The 17,295-nt window shown below is 46.4% G+C and overlaps 1 protein-coding gene across 3 annotated transcripts in view; it reads left to right on the plus strand.

Moving 5' to 3' along the window:
* The window catches only part of LOC135202921 (TBC1 domain family member 15-like), a 114,269-nt gene that overhangs the window by 32,519 nt on the left and 64,455 nt on the right, over positions 1-17,295 (plus strand). For 2 of the 3 annotated variants that reach the window (XM_064232381.1, XM_064232382.1), the window contains exon 2: positions 17,054-17,140. In XM_064232381.1, coding sequence (XP_064088451.1) covers positions 17,054-17,140 — 87 coding nt within the window. Of the gene's footprint in view, positions 1-17,035; positions 17,141-17,295 lie in introns of all 3 variants that reach the window. The other variant, XM_064232380.1, reaches the window with a different exon arrangement.

Here is a 17,295-nt window from a genome sequence, read left to right on the forward strand (position 1 = left end):
GACGGTATCGGCTCTCTCCTGTCAGGTGTCGATCAGCCCCACCCAGACGACGTTCACAGTGGCGGCAGACCCTTACCTACATGAGAGTTCATAACCCTCCGCGGGGGGAAAACGTTTTCTCCTGACGATACGTTTTCCCAGACTCTGAGAGGCCATCGCCGCAAGGCGATGGCTGTTCCTTACTCTCTCCGACTGCTAGTTCCACTGGGAAGGCGAGCGAGTATCCAATTCCTCCCCCATTCCCTCTCTCCTTACGGTTACGAGGGAAAGGGGAGGGATCCTACAGAGATTTCTCTGTAGGATCCCACGTTCGGGACGGCGCTACCGGGGGGACCTTCGGGTCTACCTGACGTAAGCCCCGGGTCGTTGAGGAGGAATCCTGCCCCATTCTCGATTTCTACGGGAATCGAGAGGACCACCAGCCGATATCGTTTGGCGAATTCGGTGGGGGTTTTCGCAGACTGCTTAGAATTCTACGGAATTTCTAACGCATTCAGTGTTCGAGTTTTACGATCTCCAAACACTTAGGCGAGACCTCGGTCCAAAAGTGAGCGAGACGAGAATCCCCGATATACACGATAATCGGGAACCTCGCCTATGCTCGAATTCCTGGAATTTCTAAGCATTGGGAAGAAGACTGCTGCTGAAGAAACTATCTCACAGTAGGCGACCAACCTGGACTAGAGAAGATCAGACGGGAATATCCAGTTTGGCTTGAACTATCGTCTTTAGTATTCTGTTCACCATTGAAGCTTCCTTCGAGGAAGACTTCTCCTTCACTCTCTTTGATAGAGATCGAAGGTGGTCGATCTCCAATCCTTATTTTTGTTTTCTTGAAGGAAAGAATTTAGGATGGAGATCGTTGTTCAGAATCCTACAAATATACTACGTATATTAACCTCGCGACATGATTCTACTAAGCAGTTGAATTGTCCGAGGGGTAGGCGCATAGCCTAGTGAAACTACGGATTGCGACTTATAAGAGAAGTATTCTAATTGAACTGCAACTCGGGGTTTGCCTGCAACCTCCCAGGAGTTTTCAGTTTCAATTTTATATACTTATGGTTTTGTCACGACAACACCATTTCAACTGTTATATTTACCGAAATTCGTTTCGCCTAAATATAATTGCTCGAGCATATCTTTTTATGCTCGGTGAGTTCTAGCCGAACGCATTCCTTCGTGGAATAATGGATTTACCTGGCAACTCAGGATGACGAGTCAGCGAGAGCTCAGGCTCAACTACTGCGTATTGAACTGCCTGATAGCAGCTCAGTATCAGCTGGGTGCCTCCGATATGCACGGTCATGTATGTCTCTCTCTGCCCCCTGCCTGCTTTGATTGACTACCGAACCGTATCTCCTGCCCAACAATCATGGAACCCTTAGGTCTCTGATTAAACACGGGGATTCTCGCAATAATGAAGGACCCATCTACTGCTGTGACGCTAGATTCCATCGCCCCTTCGACATTGCGAGAATTTTCAACAGAGATAATCTCTTGACCTTCTTTCATCTTTCTGTTTACCGCACGGTAACAGAGTCTGTACAAGTCTCCCGCTGCATCGCACTGCGATAATGCGAATGATTTGCAGACATCTGAGTTTGTCTTCAAAATATCTCGTATTCGTAGGTATACAATTGTTCATTGTTCAACCCGAATTACGAGATGTGTCAGAAGACATTGCCAACTCTCCGACCTGACAGCTCTACTTCCAAATGTTCAGCCCATGAGAAGCCAGTTCTTCAGGCGGCTTTCCCCTGTGTTTTCATTACTGAAAGAACGCCCCACGCTTTCATTGCAACTACGACTTCTCACCGGACAGCAATGAAAAATAGCGGTTTTAGCGTTTTCAGTCCATTTGTAAGCACAGGTTATGAATCTTGAGAATCCTTCTCTCGATTCGTCTGTGAAGACGTAGGTTGCATTCAATATCTACCTTCGTCTTCAACGGTACATAGTGTTGTTTCTCCTTAGCTGAGATTCAACAACCATGAGATGCTTTACCTTCAGGGACCTCGTCTCTAGAAGGCAATTGACTTTCGCCTGTTGGGCACATGCCTTAAGAGAATCATCACCTCCGCTGTCCGGCATTGGTGAACAAACAATACCATTATTTGTTTGGCTCTCGGCATAACCCCTTTTAACGGCGAAGTCACGTGACTTACTCGGATGCTTTGAACCAACTTGCCTCCTACCGAAACGCAGTCAGTCGGCAGCCTGGCAGAACGGCCGAGTCAGTTACGAACTACGCTGTTGACTTAGTTCGGTTGTTACAGAGCAATCATTACTTCGTTTAATAGCTTGTCACAGTACCCATACCATTGACACCCACCATGGAGTGTCGGTGTCCTATCCACTACCGAGAACTTCGCTGCATGGGGATAGGAGGATGCGAGGAGGACTTCGTTGCTAACGGACAGACCGGTATGGGTTACTGGACATCACCGAAGTAGAGAAGAGGGATAGGTCATGCGACTATTTCCTTCTTTTCCTCTGAGGAACTGCATGACTTTCTCCTGCGAAGTCAAGCATCCAGGGGATGGGGATCCGTGACGCTCGATTTCGTACCGAACGTCGTAGCGAAGACTCAGAACCCTCTCGGTCCCTGACGATTGGTTCGAGTCGTTCACAATCCCCTCCCTAATGGACTTCACCGCCTTCGATGCGAAGGAGATGCTGCCTTGTCCGCAAGAACTTCTCCTTGGCGCAGGTACTAGAAGGCAGGGGTCTGGTCCAACCAGACCACATGCCCTTCCTTCCTTCTTACCTTCGGAATATTGCCCACAGTCCTTGGATCTTTTTCCTTGGGATCCCGTGGTGGCTGCTCAACACGTTGTGGGGGTTAGCGAACCCAGACCCTCGCAGGCTGAACAGCATCGAGTCCTGGTTGTTGACCGTAAGAATGGAAGGGTGAATGAGAAGTGTGACTGGCTCCTCCTTCCCATCTTTTTCTTCCCCTCTACCTGTGGTTTAGAGGGACCCCAAACAAAAACGGTCGTCACCCTGCTGGATTAAGGACAAGATGCAGGTGAGCTACTTAACAAGAGCCCCATCCTATCCCTTTCAACTAGGGATAGGAGCGTATCCTCCACTTTCACTTCCTCCAACAAGGGGGAGGAAGTGGATGCCAGCTTGAGACAACCCATACTTTATGTTGCCTCTTGCAAACAGGAACAAGTTCTTGCTTGCTGGTACGAAGAAGATACGCTTGCCTCTCTCTTAGTACTCGGCCCAGAGGTCTGACCATTGATCCTGCGGTGCACACCCCGATCAATCGGGGACAGAGGCTTGATCCCTCCCCTCGCTCTTACGACCAGGGAGGCATTCCAGGGATGGACGAACACCAGTCTGTTCATCAAAAGACTCAGATTCCTCCCACCAAGAAGTGAGTCTTCCTATTGTTAAAGGACCGAGGGTTTGTATTACGTATCGGAACAAATGACAATTTGTCGAAAATTGCATTTTCCTAACTATACAAACCTGAGGTCCTTTACATATAGTCCCTCCTCATGCCACCCCTCACTCTGCGTATTTTGCATGGGCCAAAAGCAAAAGTGATTTGTTTACCTCCGCGCGACGATCGGAAACAAGCAGTTAACTACCGTTCTCCTTGTTCGAAGCTTACTACCGTTCCAGCTGCCGCTAGCTACTTCCTATTGTTAAAGGACCTCAGGTTTGTATAGTTAGGAAAAATGCAATTTTCGACAAATTGTCATTTTTAGAATACACATGACACAAACACCATCACTTTGTCAACTCTGACTAGTAGATTCAGAAACAGTTGACGATCCCAAAACGAATACCACATGCGTACTATAACCATGCTGGTACCGAGTGGCCGAGGCACGCCACCACGTACATAGATGCATGATGGGAGGGACGCTGACCAATAGGAGAGAAGGATCTCATGGCCGCGACTAGCATCAGGAACCGATGGGAGAGCAGGAGGTCGGTGGTTCGGGCGAATCTTTGACTTTACAGAAACCTTTCGTATCTTGAAAACTTTTCGTATGTAGAGCCGTTAAATTTTTCGTATCTCGAGTTTTTCGTAAATTGACCCTTTCGTATCTCGGGGTACCACTGTAGTGGGTTCGTCTTGGGGACCGATGCGTGGACCCAGCCCGGACAGGTTAGTCGGTGTTTCGGGCTGTTTGGCTGCTGATCCTACCGTTAATTTTAATGAAGAAGGTGCCTTAGAGGAGCCTACACATTTCTCGTTGTCGGTCTCCGTTGCCATAGCAGGAGGAGGGAGTTTTTGTCTTCCTTTTCGGAAGTTGTTGATCTCATTCATGGGTTCAACAATTTGGAAAGTAGGTCTTGGGCTCGGTTGTCTTCACTCCTTGCTTGGAAGCCTTGGTGGGAGCTATGCAGGATCCCAAATCATCTCTTCAGCTTCCCTTGTCGGGGCATGTCCAGTCGGTCTTGCATAAGGTTAACAGCTCTGTTTCAGACTGGGATGGTTTGCTTCGCTGTAGGGGCTCTGCCAAGCTACTACTCCCGCCTCTCATGGGGCATAGGAAGTACTATTGTATGAACTCTACTTTTTTGATGTTGTGCCATCTTAACCCAGAAGTCGTTCGCCTGAAGCCGGGATTGACTTTGGAGCAGGTGACGTCGGTGACTCCGTCCTTGTCTCTGCAGGATGCCTCGGCATTGGAATCTACGGCAGCCTCCATGTTGCACACTGTTTCTTGGCTGGACTTATGGTCTGTGGTCATTGCCAAGATAGCTTGGGTTGGTGAGTGCATCCTCTCTTGCCAATCTGTTGCAGTCCAGAGGCAAGGCATCTTCATATGTGGCTCACCTCAGTGTTAATTTATGGGCTAACCTTCTGCTGATTAGAATGCGATAGGCCAGCGTCGGGCTGACACCAAAGACTAACTGGTGCACCAGGCCGTGTCTAAGTCAGAGTCTCGTCCTTGGAGACGTCCGGCTCCTCCTCCTCCCCCTGTCCAGCAGCAGTCAAGAAGATCGTCGCTTGGTAGGCTGTCGAGGAATTGGAGTTTGGCAGCGCCCTCCTGTTTGACTCAGTCTGGGTCAGAGGATCAACGTCTCTTTCGTTCTCGTTCCTTTAGGCCAAGAAGGAGCCCAAGGGGCAGAGGTAAAGGGGGCCGTAGATAGGTTAGGCGCCTCTCCCTCTCCTGAGCCACGGGGCGGGGGAGTGCCTGGCGGGCCATTGGGCCAAGTAGCAGAGTTATGGGGCGGAGAAGTGGGTAGTAGATATCCTTCGGGTGGTGTACCTACTGTCATTCGATTTCGTTCCTCCTCTGTCGGACAAATCGCAGCTTGGGAAGGCATATCCTCCAGATTCTCTGAAGTTCTTGGCTCTTTTGGAGGAGGTGCAGAAGATGCTGGACAAGGATGCGATAGAGGAAGTGGTGCGTCCGTCTCCGGGGTTTTACAGTCACATCTTCTTGTTGCTCAAGGCGTCGGGAGGATGGAGACCTGTGATCGACTTCTCCACCTTGAATCACTTCATCAGGAAGACACGGTTCAAGATGGAGAGCCCGCATTTGATGGTGGCAGCGGTGAAGGAAGGTGACTTCATAGTCATCGATACGACAGTGGCAAAAGTTTTCCCGTTGGATCAGAGATTGGAGAAGTTGTGGGTGGTGGTGAGCAACTTCTGTCGGAACAACGTCAGTTAGCTCATCAGTGGCAGGTTCCTCTGGGAGTGTTGTCATCCCTGGAGAAGGTGGTCCCTCAAGGGCGTCTTCCATCTTTGGTCTCTGCAATGGAGACTGGGAGAATTCTGGTCTCAGGTGGGGGACTCACCCCTGTTAATGGTTCCTCTGTCTCTGGAAGTGAGAGAAGACCTTCGTAGGTGGTTGGACGACCAGAATCTTTCGAAGGGTGTCCCTCTGCGTTCTCTTCCACCAGACTTCCTTCTGTTCTCAGTCGCCTCCCTCGCAGGTTGGGCGGCCTTATCGCTTCAGGCGTTTGGAAGACAAGCAGCAACATATCAATGTCTTGGAGTTGAAGGCAGCCTTCCTGGGTCTGAAGGGGTTTCAGGAGAAGGCAGAAGGTCATTCTGTCAATTCTCGTGTCGGACAACACCACGGTGGTGGCCTATGTGAACAAACAGGGAGGCCTGGTTTCTCGTCAACTTCACGCCTTGACTGTCAAGGTTCACCAGTGGGTGGTCAGAAATTAGGTAGAGCTCTCAGCCAGGTATATCCCAGGCAAACGGATTGTGGTTGCAGACAAACTCGGTCATCGGGATCAGATCCTAGGCACAGAGTGGTCCCTTCATCAAGTGGTAGCAGACAAGCTTTTCCAGGTTTTGGGTAGACTCATGTTGGACCTTTTTGCGACTCGCCTCAACAGGAAGCTGGAGATATTCTGTTCATTGGTCCCTGGGACAACCTGGAGGTGTATGCCTTCCCTCTGTTTTGTTTGATCCGTCAAGTTCTGAACAGGCTAATGAGTTCACAGAGTCTCGGGATGACTTTGGTAGACCCTCTGTGGCCTCAGGCAGAATGGTTCCCAGATCTGCTGTCGTCGTCATCGTTGTCAGAGGTTCCGAGGGAGATTCCCCCTTGGTGACATCTATTGTGTCAGCCCCATGCGGAAATGTTCCACCAGTCAGTAGAATCCCTGTCTCTTCAAAGTTGGAGGCTATCAAGTATCTCCTCCGCTCGTCCGACGAGCGAGAGGCATTTCTCAGAAGCACAGCAGGGCATATGCCCAACAGTCTCAGAAAGTCGACCTCCGTGGTTAGCAAGGCAAATGAGCGATCTACTGATTGATGTCGTAACGGGGTTTTTCTCCACCCGCAACCTCTATTCAGCGAATAGCAGACTTTTAACCTTCCTCAGAGACGAGGAACGTTTGTCCGTTTCTGCCATTAGAGGCTACAGGGCGGTCCCGAGTTTGGTTGTTATGCCTTAAAGGTATTGACTTCTCCTCTTCCTGGGAACTTTACTTACTAGAGAGCTCAAGCCTCTGACGTGGGATGTTTCCTTGGTTCTCAAGAGCTTCACTAAGAGTCCATATGAGCCCTTGCGTTGCTCATCTGACAGGAACTTGATGCTCAAGGCAGTTATCCTTCTGGTCTTGGCATCTTTCAAGAGGGTAGGAGAGCTTCACGGTCTGAGCTATGAAGTGAAGCACACCAGGGGTTGGGGGTCGTTTTCCTTCGAATTTGTCCCGGAATTCGTGGCCAAGACCCAAAATCCCTCTGTGCACAATGACAGGTTCACTTCATTTTCCATTCTGTCACTGAATGACTTGTGGTGGTAATGCTCAAGAGCTTTTGTTGTGTCCTGTCCGGGCCCTGCGTTGCTATCTTAAAAAAACCCGGCACCTTAGACTAGGCTGCCGCAGACTTTTTGTTAGCACAGGCCGTACAAGAAATAGGTGTCTAGGAATACTATCTCTTTTTGGATACGGGAAGCCTGCATTTTGGTTGGGGGCTCCTTCATCCCCCTGCCAAGTCGGCATGTCGCTTCAAGTTAGGATGGGTAGGTAAGATCTAAGATCTGGTTAGGTCAGGACCTGGCATTATAGGAAAGGTTATGTCTATTTATGTATGAGAAACCTGTCCCGGTCGACGACTGGTGGGAATCAGGCCGCATAACCAAAGTAAAGTTTTACCTTGCTATATTAAATTGCTTGTTAAGTGGGAGTTTTAATTTCACTGTAAAGTTATTAGAATAGGCAAGGCTTGTGAAGTGCAGTTTTTAAAACAGGTTAAGGGTAGTGTTTGTTTTCCAGTCCAAACATCCCTACTAGCTATTTGATTTTTAGTTTCATACAATCAACTTACCTGTCAGATATATACATAGCTAAGACTCCGTCGTCCCCGACAGAAATTCAAATTTCGCGCCACTCGCTACAGGTAGGTCAGGTGATCTACCGGCCTGCCCTGGGTGGCAGGACTAGGAACCATCCCCGTTTTCTATCATATCTCTGTCGCCGGTGGTATCAAACATTGTTGTTATTACCTCCTGACTTGGATTCATTTTTCAACACTTTGATCAGCGTTTTTTCGACTTTTGGTGACGTATTTGGATCGTGTTTTGGCATTCGCTACTGTGGACTGTTTTTTGGAAGGATAACTCTTTTGGATTTTTCTCAGTATGTCTGATTCTAATGTGAGTGTGAGAATGTGTTGTGGAATGTAGGCTGCAGGGTGAGGATACCGAAAGCTTCGGTTTGATCCTCACACTGTATGCCGTAAATGTAGGGGTGCAGTGTTTCTGCTATTAACACTTGTAAGGAATGCGAGAGTTTGAATGCAGAAGAATGGAAGACTTTGACTTCTTATTTGAAGAAGTTAGAGAGGGATAGAGTTAGAAGGCTGAAAGGTGTGAATTCAAGGCCTATTGAGCCTTTCAATGATAATTCTAACCCTACTACTGTAGATTCTCCCTATAAATCTCATTCTCAAGAGTGGGTCCTTTTTCGGATTCGGCATCGGAAATCGCCAATCTGAAAGCGACGATTCGAGACATGAAGTCCAAGATGGCGACTCGAAAGGTAAGGCTAGTGATAGTGGAAAAAATTTTAGTGAAGTGAACCCTATCAGTGTTGTGGAGGGGCGTTTGATGTCCCTTGCGGCGCTCCCAGGCCTAGACCTCTTCCAAGCTCACATGCCCAGAGGAGAAGGAAAGTCGAAAGCCTTAAGGAGGTCGGAGGGAATCCCCAACGGTCAGACGTCCCTTCAGCTAGCTTTGCGTCATGGCAGCCAGCTCAAGGGCGCTATAGAAAAAGCGTCCTTCGCGAGTGTTTCTCGTCCTCTCTGCTCCCTCCCAACCTAAACGACGGGTGGAAGGAGTCGAACTTATCGAGACCGCTGAAGCGTCATATGAGCAAGACATTGATTCTAGCCCGGAGCGCTTCTCGGATGACGCCCCCCGTCTGCTATTAAGAAGGCGAAGGTGGCGGTCAACGTCCACCTGACGCTTATGAGGAAGTACCCATCATGCTTCTTCCCCGAGTGATGACGAAGGGCGTCAGGTGCTAGACGTAGGAGAAGCTTTCAAGGAAGATCATTATGGCGGTGCAAGAACAAAACCTATCATCTCGTTGGTGGGAGTTTTAGCCCCCGGCACCCGTCCGGAAGGACGTGACGCTTTCCTATTAAGAAGTCTCGTCCCTCTCGCACCTGCTCGGCGAAGACGTCTTTTAGAAGTGTCGCGTTCAAATCAAGAGGATCTTAGACGTGACGCTCCGTCCAAGATTGTGACGCCGAGTAGGAAGCCCTTAGAAAGCGAAGCGTCTTCCGGACGCGAAGCGTCTTCTAAACGTCAACAAGAGACGTCATACATGACGCTCGGAGAGCGGGAAGCGTCATACATGACGTCTTCTAAAGCGCTGAGAGAAGCCTCAGGTTGTGACGGCTTCCAAGTCGATCAGGATGGGAAAAAGGAAGACTTTCATTCCCTTAGCCCCTCTCCGATCAGGAGTTTGTCTCCCCCAGAAGAGGAACATTCTGAAAGGAGAACAGAAACTCAGGATTATCACGAGTTCGAACGAAACTCGGAGGATGACGATCTTGGAAGAGAGGGCTTGTCCAACTATAAGGTGTTGACAACCATGCTTCTGGAGGAATACGGAGACGAGTTGACTCCGGCTGCTCCTCCTTCTCCGCGCTCGCTCTTTTCGAGTGCGAAGGCTCGAAGAAGACTTCGTCTTTTCTGAAGATGAAGCCCACCATCTCGATGAAGCGGGCTTTACACGCCTTAGACGCCTGGATGAAGTCGAAGAAAGACTTAACCAGGACAGTATTTTGCATGCCTCCAGCAAGGTTAGCTGGGAAAAGAGGCATATGGTACAAGACGGGGGAGGATATGGTACGCTCTCCCTTCTACTACAGAGGCAGACTTTTCAACGTTAGTTGACGCTTCAAGGCGTCCTAGTCTTAATTCTGCCCGCATAACTTGGAGTATTTCGGAAACTGGATCATCTCCTCAAGGGACTTTTCCATGTATTGGAAGTATTCAACTTCTTAGATTGGTCCCTTGGGGTGATGTCCAAGAAAGCTCACGATTCGCAGGGAATCGACCTGAGCCCTGTTATGCATTTTGTCGTGCATCGACAAAGCAGTACAGGATGGATCTTTGGAAGTCTCTGCATTATTTGGAGCAGGGCTTTTGAAGAAAAGGACAGTGTATGGCGCCTTCTTAACAAAGGCAGTCTCGCATGCGCAGAGGGGCAGCTCTGCTATATGCTCCTCTTTCGGACTATTTGTTTGTTTCCTTCTAAGTTAGTGAAGGACGTAGCTCACTCTTTAACTGAGAAGGCGACACAGGATCTTCTGACGCAGTCAGCTAGGAAGAAGAAACCTGCTTTAGTGTCGGACAAGAAAGAACCTAGCACTTCTAGGCAGCCCTTTCGAGGTGGTCCGATCTCCAGACCTCCCGCAAGAAGGAAGGCTCCAGAGAGAAGAGGTAGGTCCGCCTTTCGTCCCTTTAAAAAAGGGCAAATGAAACATTTGTCTCCTCCAAACACCAGTAGGTGCCAGGCTCCTGGAATTCGTGGAAGCCTGGACACTGATAGACGCAGACGCGTCTTCACTAAAGATCATAAGGAAGGGATATCGTATCCCTTTCCTGAATACTCCGCCTAACGTCTATACCAAGGGAACTATCAGCCAAGTACAAGGATCCTGTGCTGAGGGATACTCTTCGATCAATGGTGGAACAAATGTGGGACAAGAGTGCAGTAGAACTAGTAATGGATCAGAACTCCCCGGGGTTTTACAATCGCCTTTTTCTAGTGGCGAAAGCCTCGGGAGGCTGGAGACCAGTACTAGACGTCAGCGCTCTGAACAAATTTGTTCAGAAGGAGAAGTTCTCCATGGAGACTTCTGCTTCAGTCCTAGCGTCATTACGACAAGGAGATTGGATGGTGTCTCTAGATCTCCAAGACGCCTACTTTCACGTCCCGATCCACCCTTCATCGAAGAAGTACCTCCGTTTCATGACGGGGGGAAGGATCCTTTTCAGTCAGAGCCTTGTGTTTCGGCCTGTCCACAGCTCCTCAGGTCTTCACAAGCCTGATGAGAAATGTGGCGAGATTTCTTCATCTCAAAGGAGTGAATGTCTCGATGTACCTAGACGACTGGCTCATCAGGGCCAGATCGGAGAGACAGTGTTTGGAGGACCTAAAGTTAACTCTAGATTTGACCAAGGCGTTGGGATTGCTTGTGAACCTCGAGAAGTCTCAGATGACCCCCAGACAAGACCTAGTCTATCCTGGGGATTCGGATGGATTCTCGGGGTTTTCGAGTTTTTCCTTCGCAAGAGAGAACCGAAAAAGGTTTGAGGATAATCTCTCTCTTCTTAGAGAAACAGCACGCTCAGTGAGGGAATGGTTGAGCCTTCTGGGGACGCTTTCCTCGCTGGAACAATTCTTCCCTCTCGGAAGACTTCATATCCGTCCACTTATTCAATTCTTCCTCAAGAAGTCTTGGAGCTGGAAAAACGGACAACTGTCGGACGTTTTCCCCATTCCAGTGGAGGTAAAGGCACACCTACAGTGGTGGTTGCTGCCTCTGGAAGAGAACAAAGGGGTCTCTTCTAAGATCAAAGAACCCAGACCTAGTGTTGTTCTCCGACGCGTCGGAGAACCGGGTTTGGGGAGCGACATTAGGCTCGGAGGGAATGAAGGTTCAGGCACCTGGGAACCAGCACAGGGTGTCCTGGCACATAAATTGCAAAGAGCTCTTCGCCGTTCACCTGGCTTTGAAGAGCCTAGAACCTCTGGTGAGAGACAAGGTAGTACAAGTAAACGTGGACAACACCACCGCACTTGCCTACATTCGGAAACAGGGAGGGACTCACTCCTCGTTCCTTTACGAACTAACGAGGGACCTATTACTTTGGACGTCTCACAGGAACATCTCCCTGCTGACAAGGTTCGTACAGGGAGTAAGGAATGTGAGGGCGGACAGGCTCAGCAGGAGGAACCAGGTCCTTCATACAGAATGGACTCTGCACGAGGAAGTATGTCGCGATCTCTGGTCTCTGTGGGAACTCCTCACGTGGATCTATTCGCAACATACATTTCGAAAAGGCTCCCAGTGTTTTGCTCGGTCGTGGAAGACCCAAGAGCAATTATGGTAGACGCCTTCCTGCTAAACTGGTCTCGAGTGGACGTGTACGCTTTTCCCCCATTCAAAATCCTGGGGTTAGTATTGAAAAAGTTTGTGGCGTCAAAAGAGACGAGGATGACTTTAATAGCCCCCTTTTGGCCGGCCCAGGAATGGTTTCACGGAAGTGGTAGAGTGGATCGTAGACTTTCCAAGATCCCTACCAGGAAGGACGGATCTTCTCAAACAACCACACTTCAAGAGGTGTACCATCAAAACCTCCCGCTCTCGCTCTGACTGCCTTTCGACTATCGAAAGACTTGTCAGAGCGCAGAGGCTTTTCTCGCGAAGTGGCAAGCGCGATCGCGGAGCTCGCAGAACCTCCACTTCGAAAGTATACCAGTCGAAGTGGGAGGTCTTTAGAAGGTGGTGTAGAGCCAAGAAGTTGTCCTCCTCCTCTACCTCTATAGCGGAAATTGCTGATTTCTTGCTATTCCTGAGAGTAAAATCGCATCTAGCCGTATCCACAATAAAGGGATACAGGAGTATGCTCTCGGCTGATTCAGGAACAGAGGTTTAGATCTGGCAAATAACAAAGATCCTCCACGATCTCATAAGATCTTTTGAGACGTCCAAAGTCTAAAGAGCCAGTACCTCCGAACTGGAACTTGGACGTAGTCCTCAAATATCTGTCTTCGGATAGATTTGAACCTCCTCAATCAGGCCTCATTTAGAGACGTAACTAGAAAATGCCTATTTCTTTTATCGTTAGCAACGGCAAAAAGAATTATTAGTGAGTTACAAGCTCTGCAGGATAAAGTAGGATTCAAGGAAGACTCGGCGATTTGCTCGTTTAAAACTCTGTTTTTAGCGAAAAACGAGAATCCCACGAATCCCTGGCCTAGGTCATTCGAAATCAAAGGAATGTCTAGCCTCGTAGGCAGAGAAGCAGAGAGGTCTCTATGCCCTGTTAGAGCTCATGAAGTTCTATCTTCAGAGGAAACGTCAGTTGGGAGGCTCTAGACAAGGTCTTTGGTGCGCGGTCAAAGACCCCACAAGAACTGATGTCAAAGAACGCTCTAGCGTTCTTTGTAAGGAACGTCATTACGGACGCTCACAAGGAGGTCCTTGGTCCGGACGAACAATTACAACTTCTGAGAGTAAAAGCTCATGAAGTACGAGCTGTTGCGACGTCTCTCTCGTTTTATAAGAATATGTCACTTAAAAACATATTAGATACGACATATTGGAGATGCAAACTCGGTTTTGCATCTCATTACTTGAAAGACGTGCGTGTGTGACGTATGAGAAGTGCTTTTGTTTTTCTCTAGGTCCTATCGTATCGGCAGATACGATTCTGGGTACGGGAGCCGACACCAATCCTTAGAATGTATATATGTTCTTCTGTTTGGATATGGTCGAGAATCTCTCGAACAATGGAGGATTCAGGCTCGCACGGGCGGCCGTCTATGTTGTTCATAAGAGAATTCTCGTCATATCCAATTAGTTGAGTATAATTTTTTTTTTGAAAAATTATGTATGTGTGCGTAGTGGTTTTTGAGTTACGGTTGTTGTGACGAGTTCGGGGATAACTCGTAACAATCCTTAGTTCTAACACATGGTTAGGATCAGGTGGTCGGGATTGGTTGTGTGCTCCTTCATAAGGTGTATTGTCATATAAGTGGATCAGCACCCATTGACAAAGTCCTTTTAGGCTCTGCTGAGTAAGTGGGTAAGACCCCATCGGCAGACCCACAAGAACTCTTGGCCATAGATCACATATCTCGCTAAAGTTTTCTTGAGGTGATGCAGACTACTGGGCAAACACCCACCAAGTCTACCACCTATCAGGTAGGAACCAAGGTTTTATTTATACCTACAACATATGTTGTTTACCTGTCTATTCCATATAGTAGCTGTCTCTTACCCTCCACCGAAGGGTGCCAATCAGCTATGTTATATATCTGACAGGTAAGTTGATTGTATGAAAATGATATTGTTATGTTACAATAAAGTTTCATACATACTTACCTGGCAGATATATACAATTAAAGGCCCACCCAGCCTCCCCGCAGGAGACAGGTGGAAGAGAGAAAATATGATAGAAAACGGGGATGGTTCCTAGTCCTGCCACCCAGGCAGGCCGGTAGATCACCTGACCTACCTGTAGCGAGTGGCGCGAAATTTGAATTTCTGTCGGGTGGACGACGGAGTCTTAGCTATGTATATATCTGCCAGGTAAGTATGTATGAAACTTTATTGTAACATAACAATATCATTTTCTGTAAAAGAAAAATATTGTTCCGACTTTGTCTGGCCGTTTGCACTTTATTCTGTCCACCCTCAGATCTAAAAACTACTGAGTCTAGGGGGCTGCAAATTGGTTATGTTGATCATCCACTCTGCAATTATCAAACTTAACAAATTGCAACCCGGTAGCCTCATCAGTTTTTATTTCAGGGTTAAAGTTAGCCATGGATCTTGCATTTGGCAGCACTTTCCAAAAGCTCCACAATAGTGTGCTTTTTCAGTGGAATTTAAATTGATTTTGTGGCAGAATTGTTGGAAGTAAGGACTAGTGATCATCAGGGGGCCTGAGGTACCAGAAAATCCCCATTTCCATCAGGGATCCCCCCCCCCCCATTATTCAAAGTATAAGGATAAGGGTAACCCAAAACCTCTTCTTTGTCTATTATCCATTTCTTGTCCTTAATTATGGTGGATACTGTTAACTGCGATAGATGCTAGTCACTTGCGATGGCCATTACTGCATTTCTCACGTTATACCGGTTGATAATTTTCTTTTTCTGCTGTAAAGTGATGTAATGCCTCTTCTTCGCTGAACCACCAGCAGGAGGCTCACTTGGACATTTGGCAGACATGCTGATGTTACACAAAGTACAGTTTTAAACAGTTTCATACAGTTAAATGCCCCCAAAAAAGCAAACTATAGCACTGACCAGTCTTGGCTGTGGTTAGTGAGCCCAAGTGAGATCGAGGTCAGGGCACAAGATATCCACATCCCAATTTCTTGGGCCAGTGGAGGGTACACTGTACGCTGCTGCCTACGCCCATAGCATGTGAGATTTATTTATGAAAATATTTTCCAAATATTGTTGTATCAGTATTACATCTTAGCTTTGAAACTATCATAACTGGTAACCCCATCGCAACTTCGAAATATTGTAAGGTGAAAGATCTTAACTGTGGGTGTGGGACTGCTTGTACAGCATCAATGAAAGTACCATTCTTGCTGTCAACAATTCATGTACAGTAGTTATTTCAACTAAATACTAGTTCTCTAAGTGTTACTATTTACAGTTTGTGGTAAGTGTAAGGCCAAACACTACAAAGCCTGCACAGCATTCATTCATTTTGTACATAATGTTATGTACATCGTGCTCGCTATCTTTTGTCTGCTGTGCTACTAGCTAATTTAAGAATTTAACAGTAAGTGTGTGATGCAATTTTGTTAGTTGGTTTGTATGTGCACAGGATGCTTTGGTGTTAATGTACAGTAACTGGCTTTGATGATTTACTTTACAGACAAGTGGACACTGCACTCATTTTAAAAGTAGTTTCAGGAAAGATAAATTTCTATTGCGCAATGTGTGCTTCCTTCTTTTTAAAGCTATGATTGCAGGCCGAGTATGTTTTATTTGAGTATTCTGTGTTGAGAGGATCAGCTTTTGGATAGTTTTAAGAAGTGTTAGATTATTAGAAAGTAAAAAGTTAATCTCGGTATTAGAAAGTAAAAAGTTAATCTCAGTTTAAATGATTCCCACATTGCAGGGATTTAATAATACTTACATTGCAGATATATTAGAATATTAAAACTAATTGATGGCATATAATGTATGTGCAGTGCATCCTCACTTATTCATACAGTACAACCTAACCTAACAATGGATGACACAACCTGATAAAGTGGCATTGTATTCCCTGAATGATTGCCATTCATGTCTACCCCAACTGGTTCCCCAATTGCTCTACCTTTGTCCATCGATGTACATACTACTATCTTGCCAAGGTTTAGCCCGTAGTGAGGCTGCCTTTGTGGTAGCTTAAATTGGTACTATATTCAATTAACAATTCCAAGCGTGATAGCATTGTTGAATACAGGACTATACTATGCAGTATTATATATATCCCTTTAAAGATTGTAACAGCAATGACCTGTCTTGGGTTTGGGTAGATTGTGTTGAAACCCTTGTCAAGTGGAAGTCCTTAATTTTGATTTTGAAATCTCCATTGTACGTAGCCATCTTTGTTTTGGAAGTGTCCTTTATTTATTGTTGATTGAACAGCATGCAATATGCTAATATGATACTAATAGAAAACTTTTGCAGTAATATCCAAGATTGTTGTTGTATCCTGTCATGCATGGGAGTGGTGTACGCTCTGATGTAATATACCATTTTACCTATTTTATTCTTTGCATATCTGTTCACATGCGCTCAGGCATCTGTGTTTTTCACAAGAGGGTAAATCTTTAAGATTGACTATCACTAATATTTTTTGGATTAGTTGGATGGTGCCACTAACACACAGTTCATTGTTCATTTTGCTACAAGCAATAATTAAAAGTTTGCTAAGTTTTCTTTCTGCCTCTCAGAGGTATTAAAGTGTACTAAGACTTTTTATATTAGTACAGTGTTGTTTTATATCAATCTTGTGAGCTTCCTTGACCACTGATGTGATGTGCTTGTCCCTGCTTTTTGCTTTTATATTTGTATTGATTGGGATGCATGGATGTTCTTTTAAATTGTAAGACTCTGTTTTGAAGTACAGTATTTGTGTGTTTTGAAGTACAGTATTTGCTTATAATCTTATCATTGTTACAGTATTGTGATTGTTTCAACTGACTTATGTTGGTGTTTACAACACTTGTTTGATTGAATGCTTTAATATCTGACATGGCCTAATGCGCTCTCTTTTTTTTTTTTTTTTTTTTTTTAATTACGAGCTCCATATTAAAATGCTACTCTGTTTCAGTACAATACTGTGTTGCAGCTTGTGTATGAACAAGATGAGGTGTACACTCTGCCGGCCTCTCAAGAGGAACTCTCCGTTAGCGGAAAACTTCGAATCTTAGAGAAGGTACTTGTGAAATATAGTATTGTACTTAAAATTAAATTTTAGTTTATGCTTAACCTTTTTTTCAAGTTATGTAATTGGCATAAATGTGGCTACAGTAATGTATATTAATTATTGCTTATTTTGAGACAGGAATCAACTGTAATGGGAACAAATTT

This window comes from Macrobrachium nipponense, chromosome 33 (assembly GCF_015104395.2).
Source record: "Macrobrachium nipponense isolate FS-2020 chromosome 33, ASM1510439v2, whole genome shotgun sequence".
Classification (NCBI taxonomy): domain Eukaryota; kingdom Metazoa; phylum Arthropoda; class Malacostraca; order Decapoda; family Palaemonidae; genus Macrobrachium; species Macrobrachium nipponense.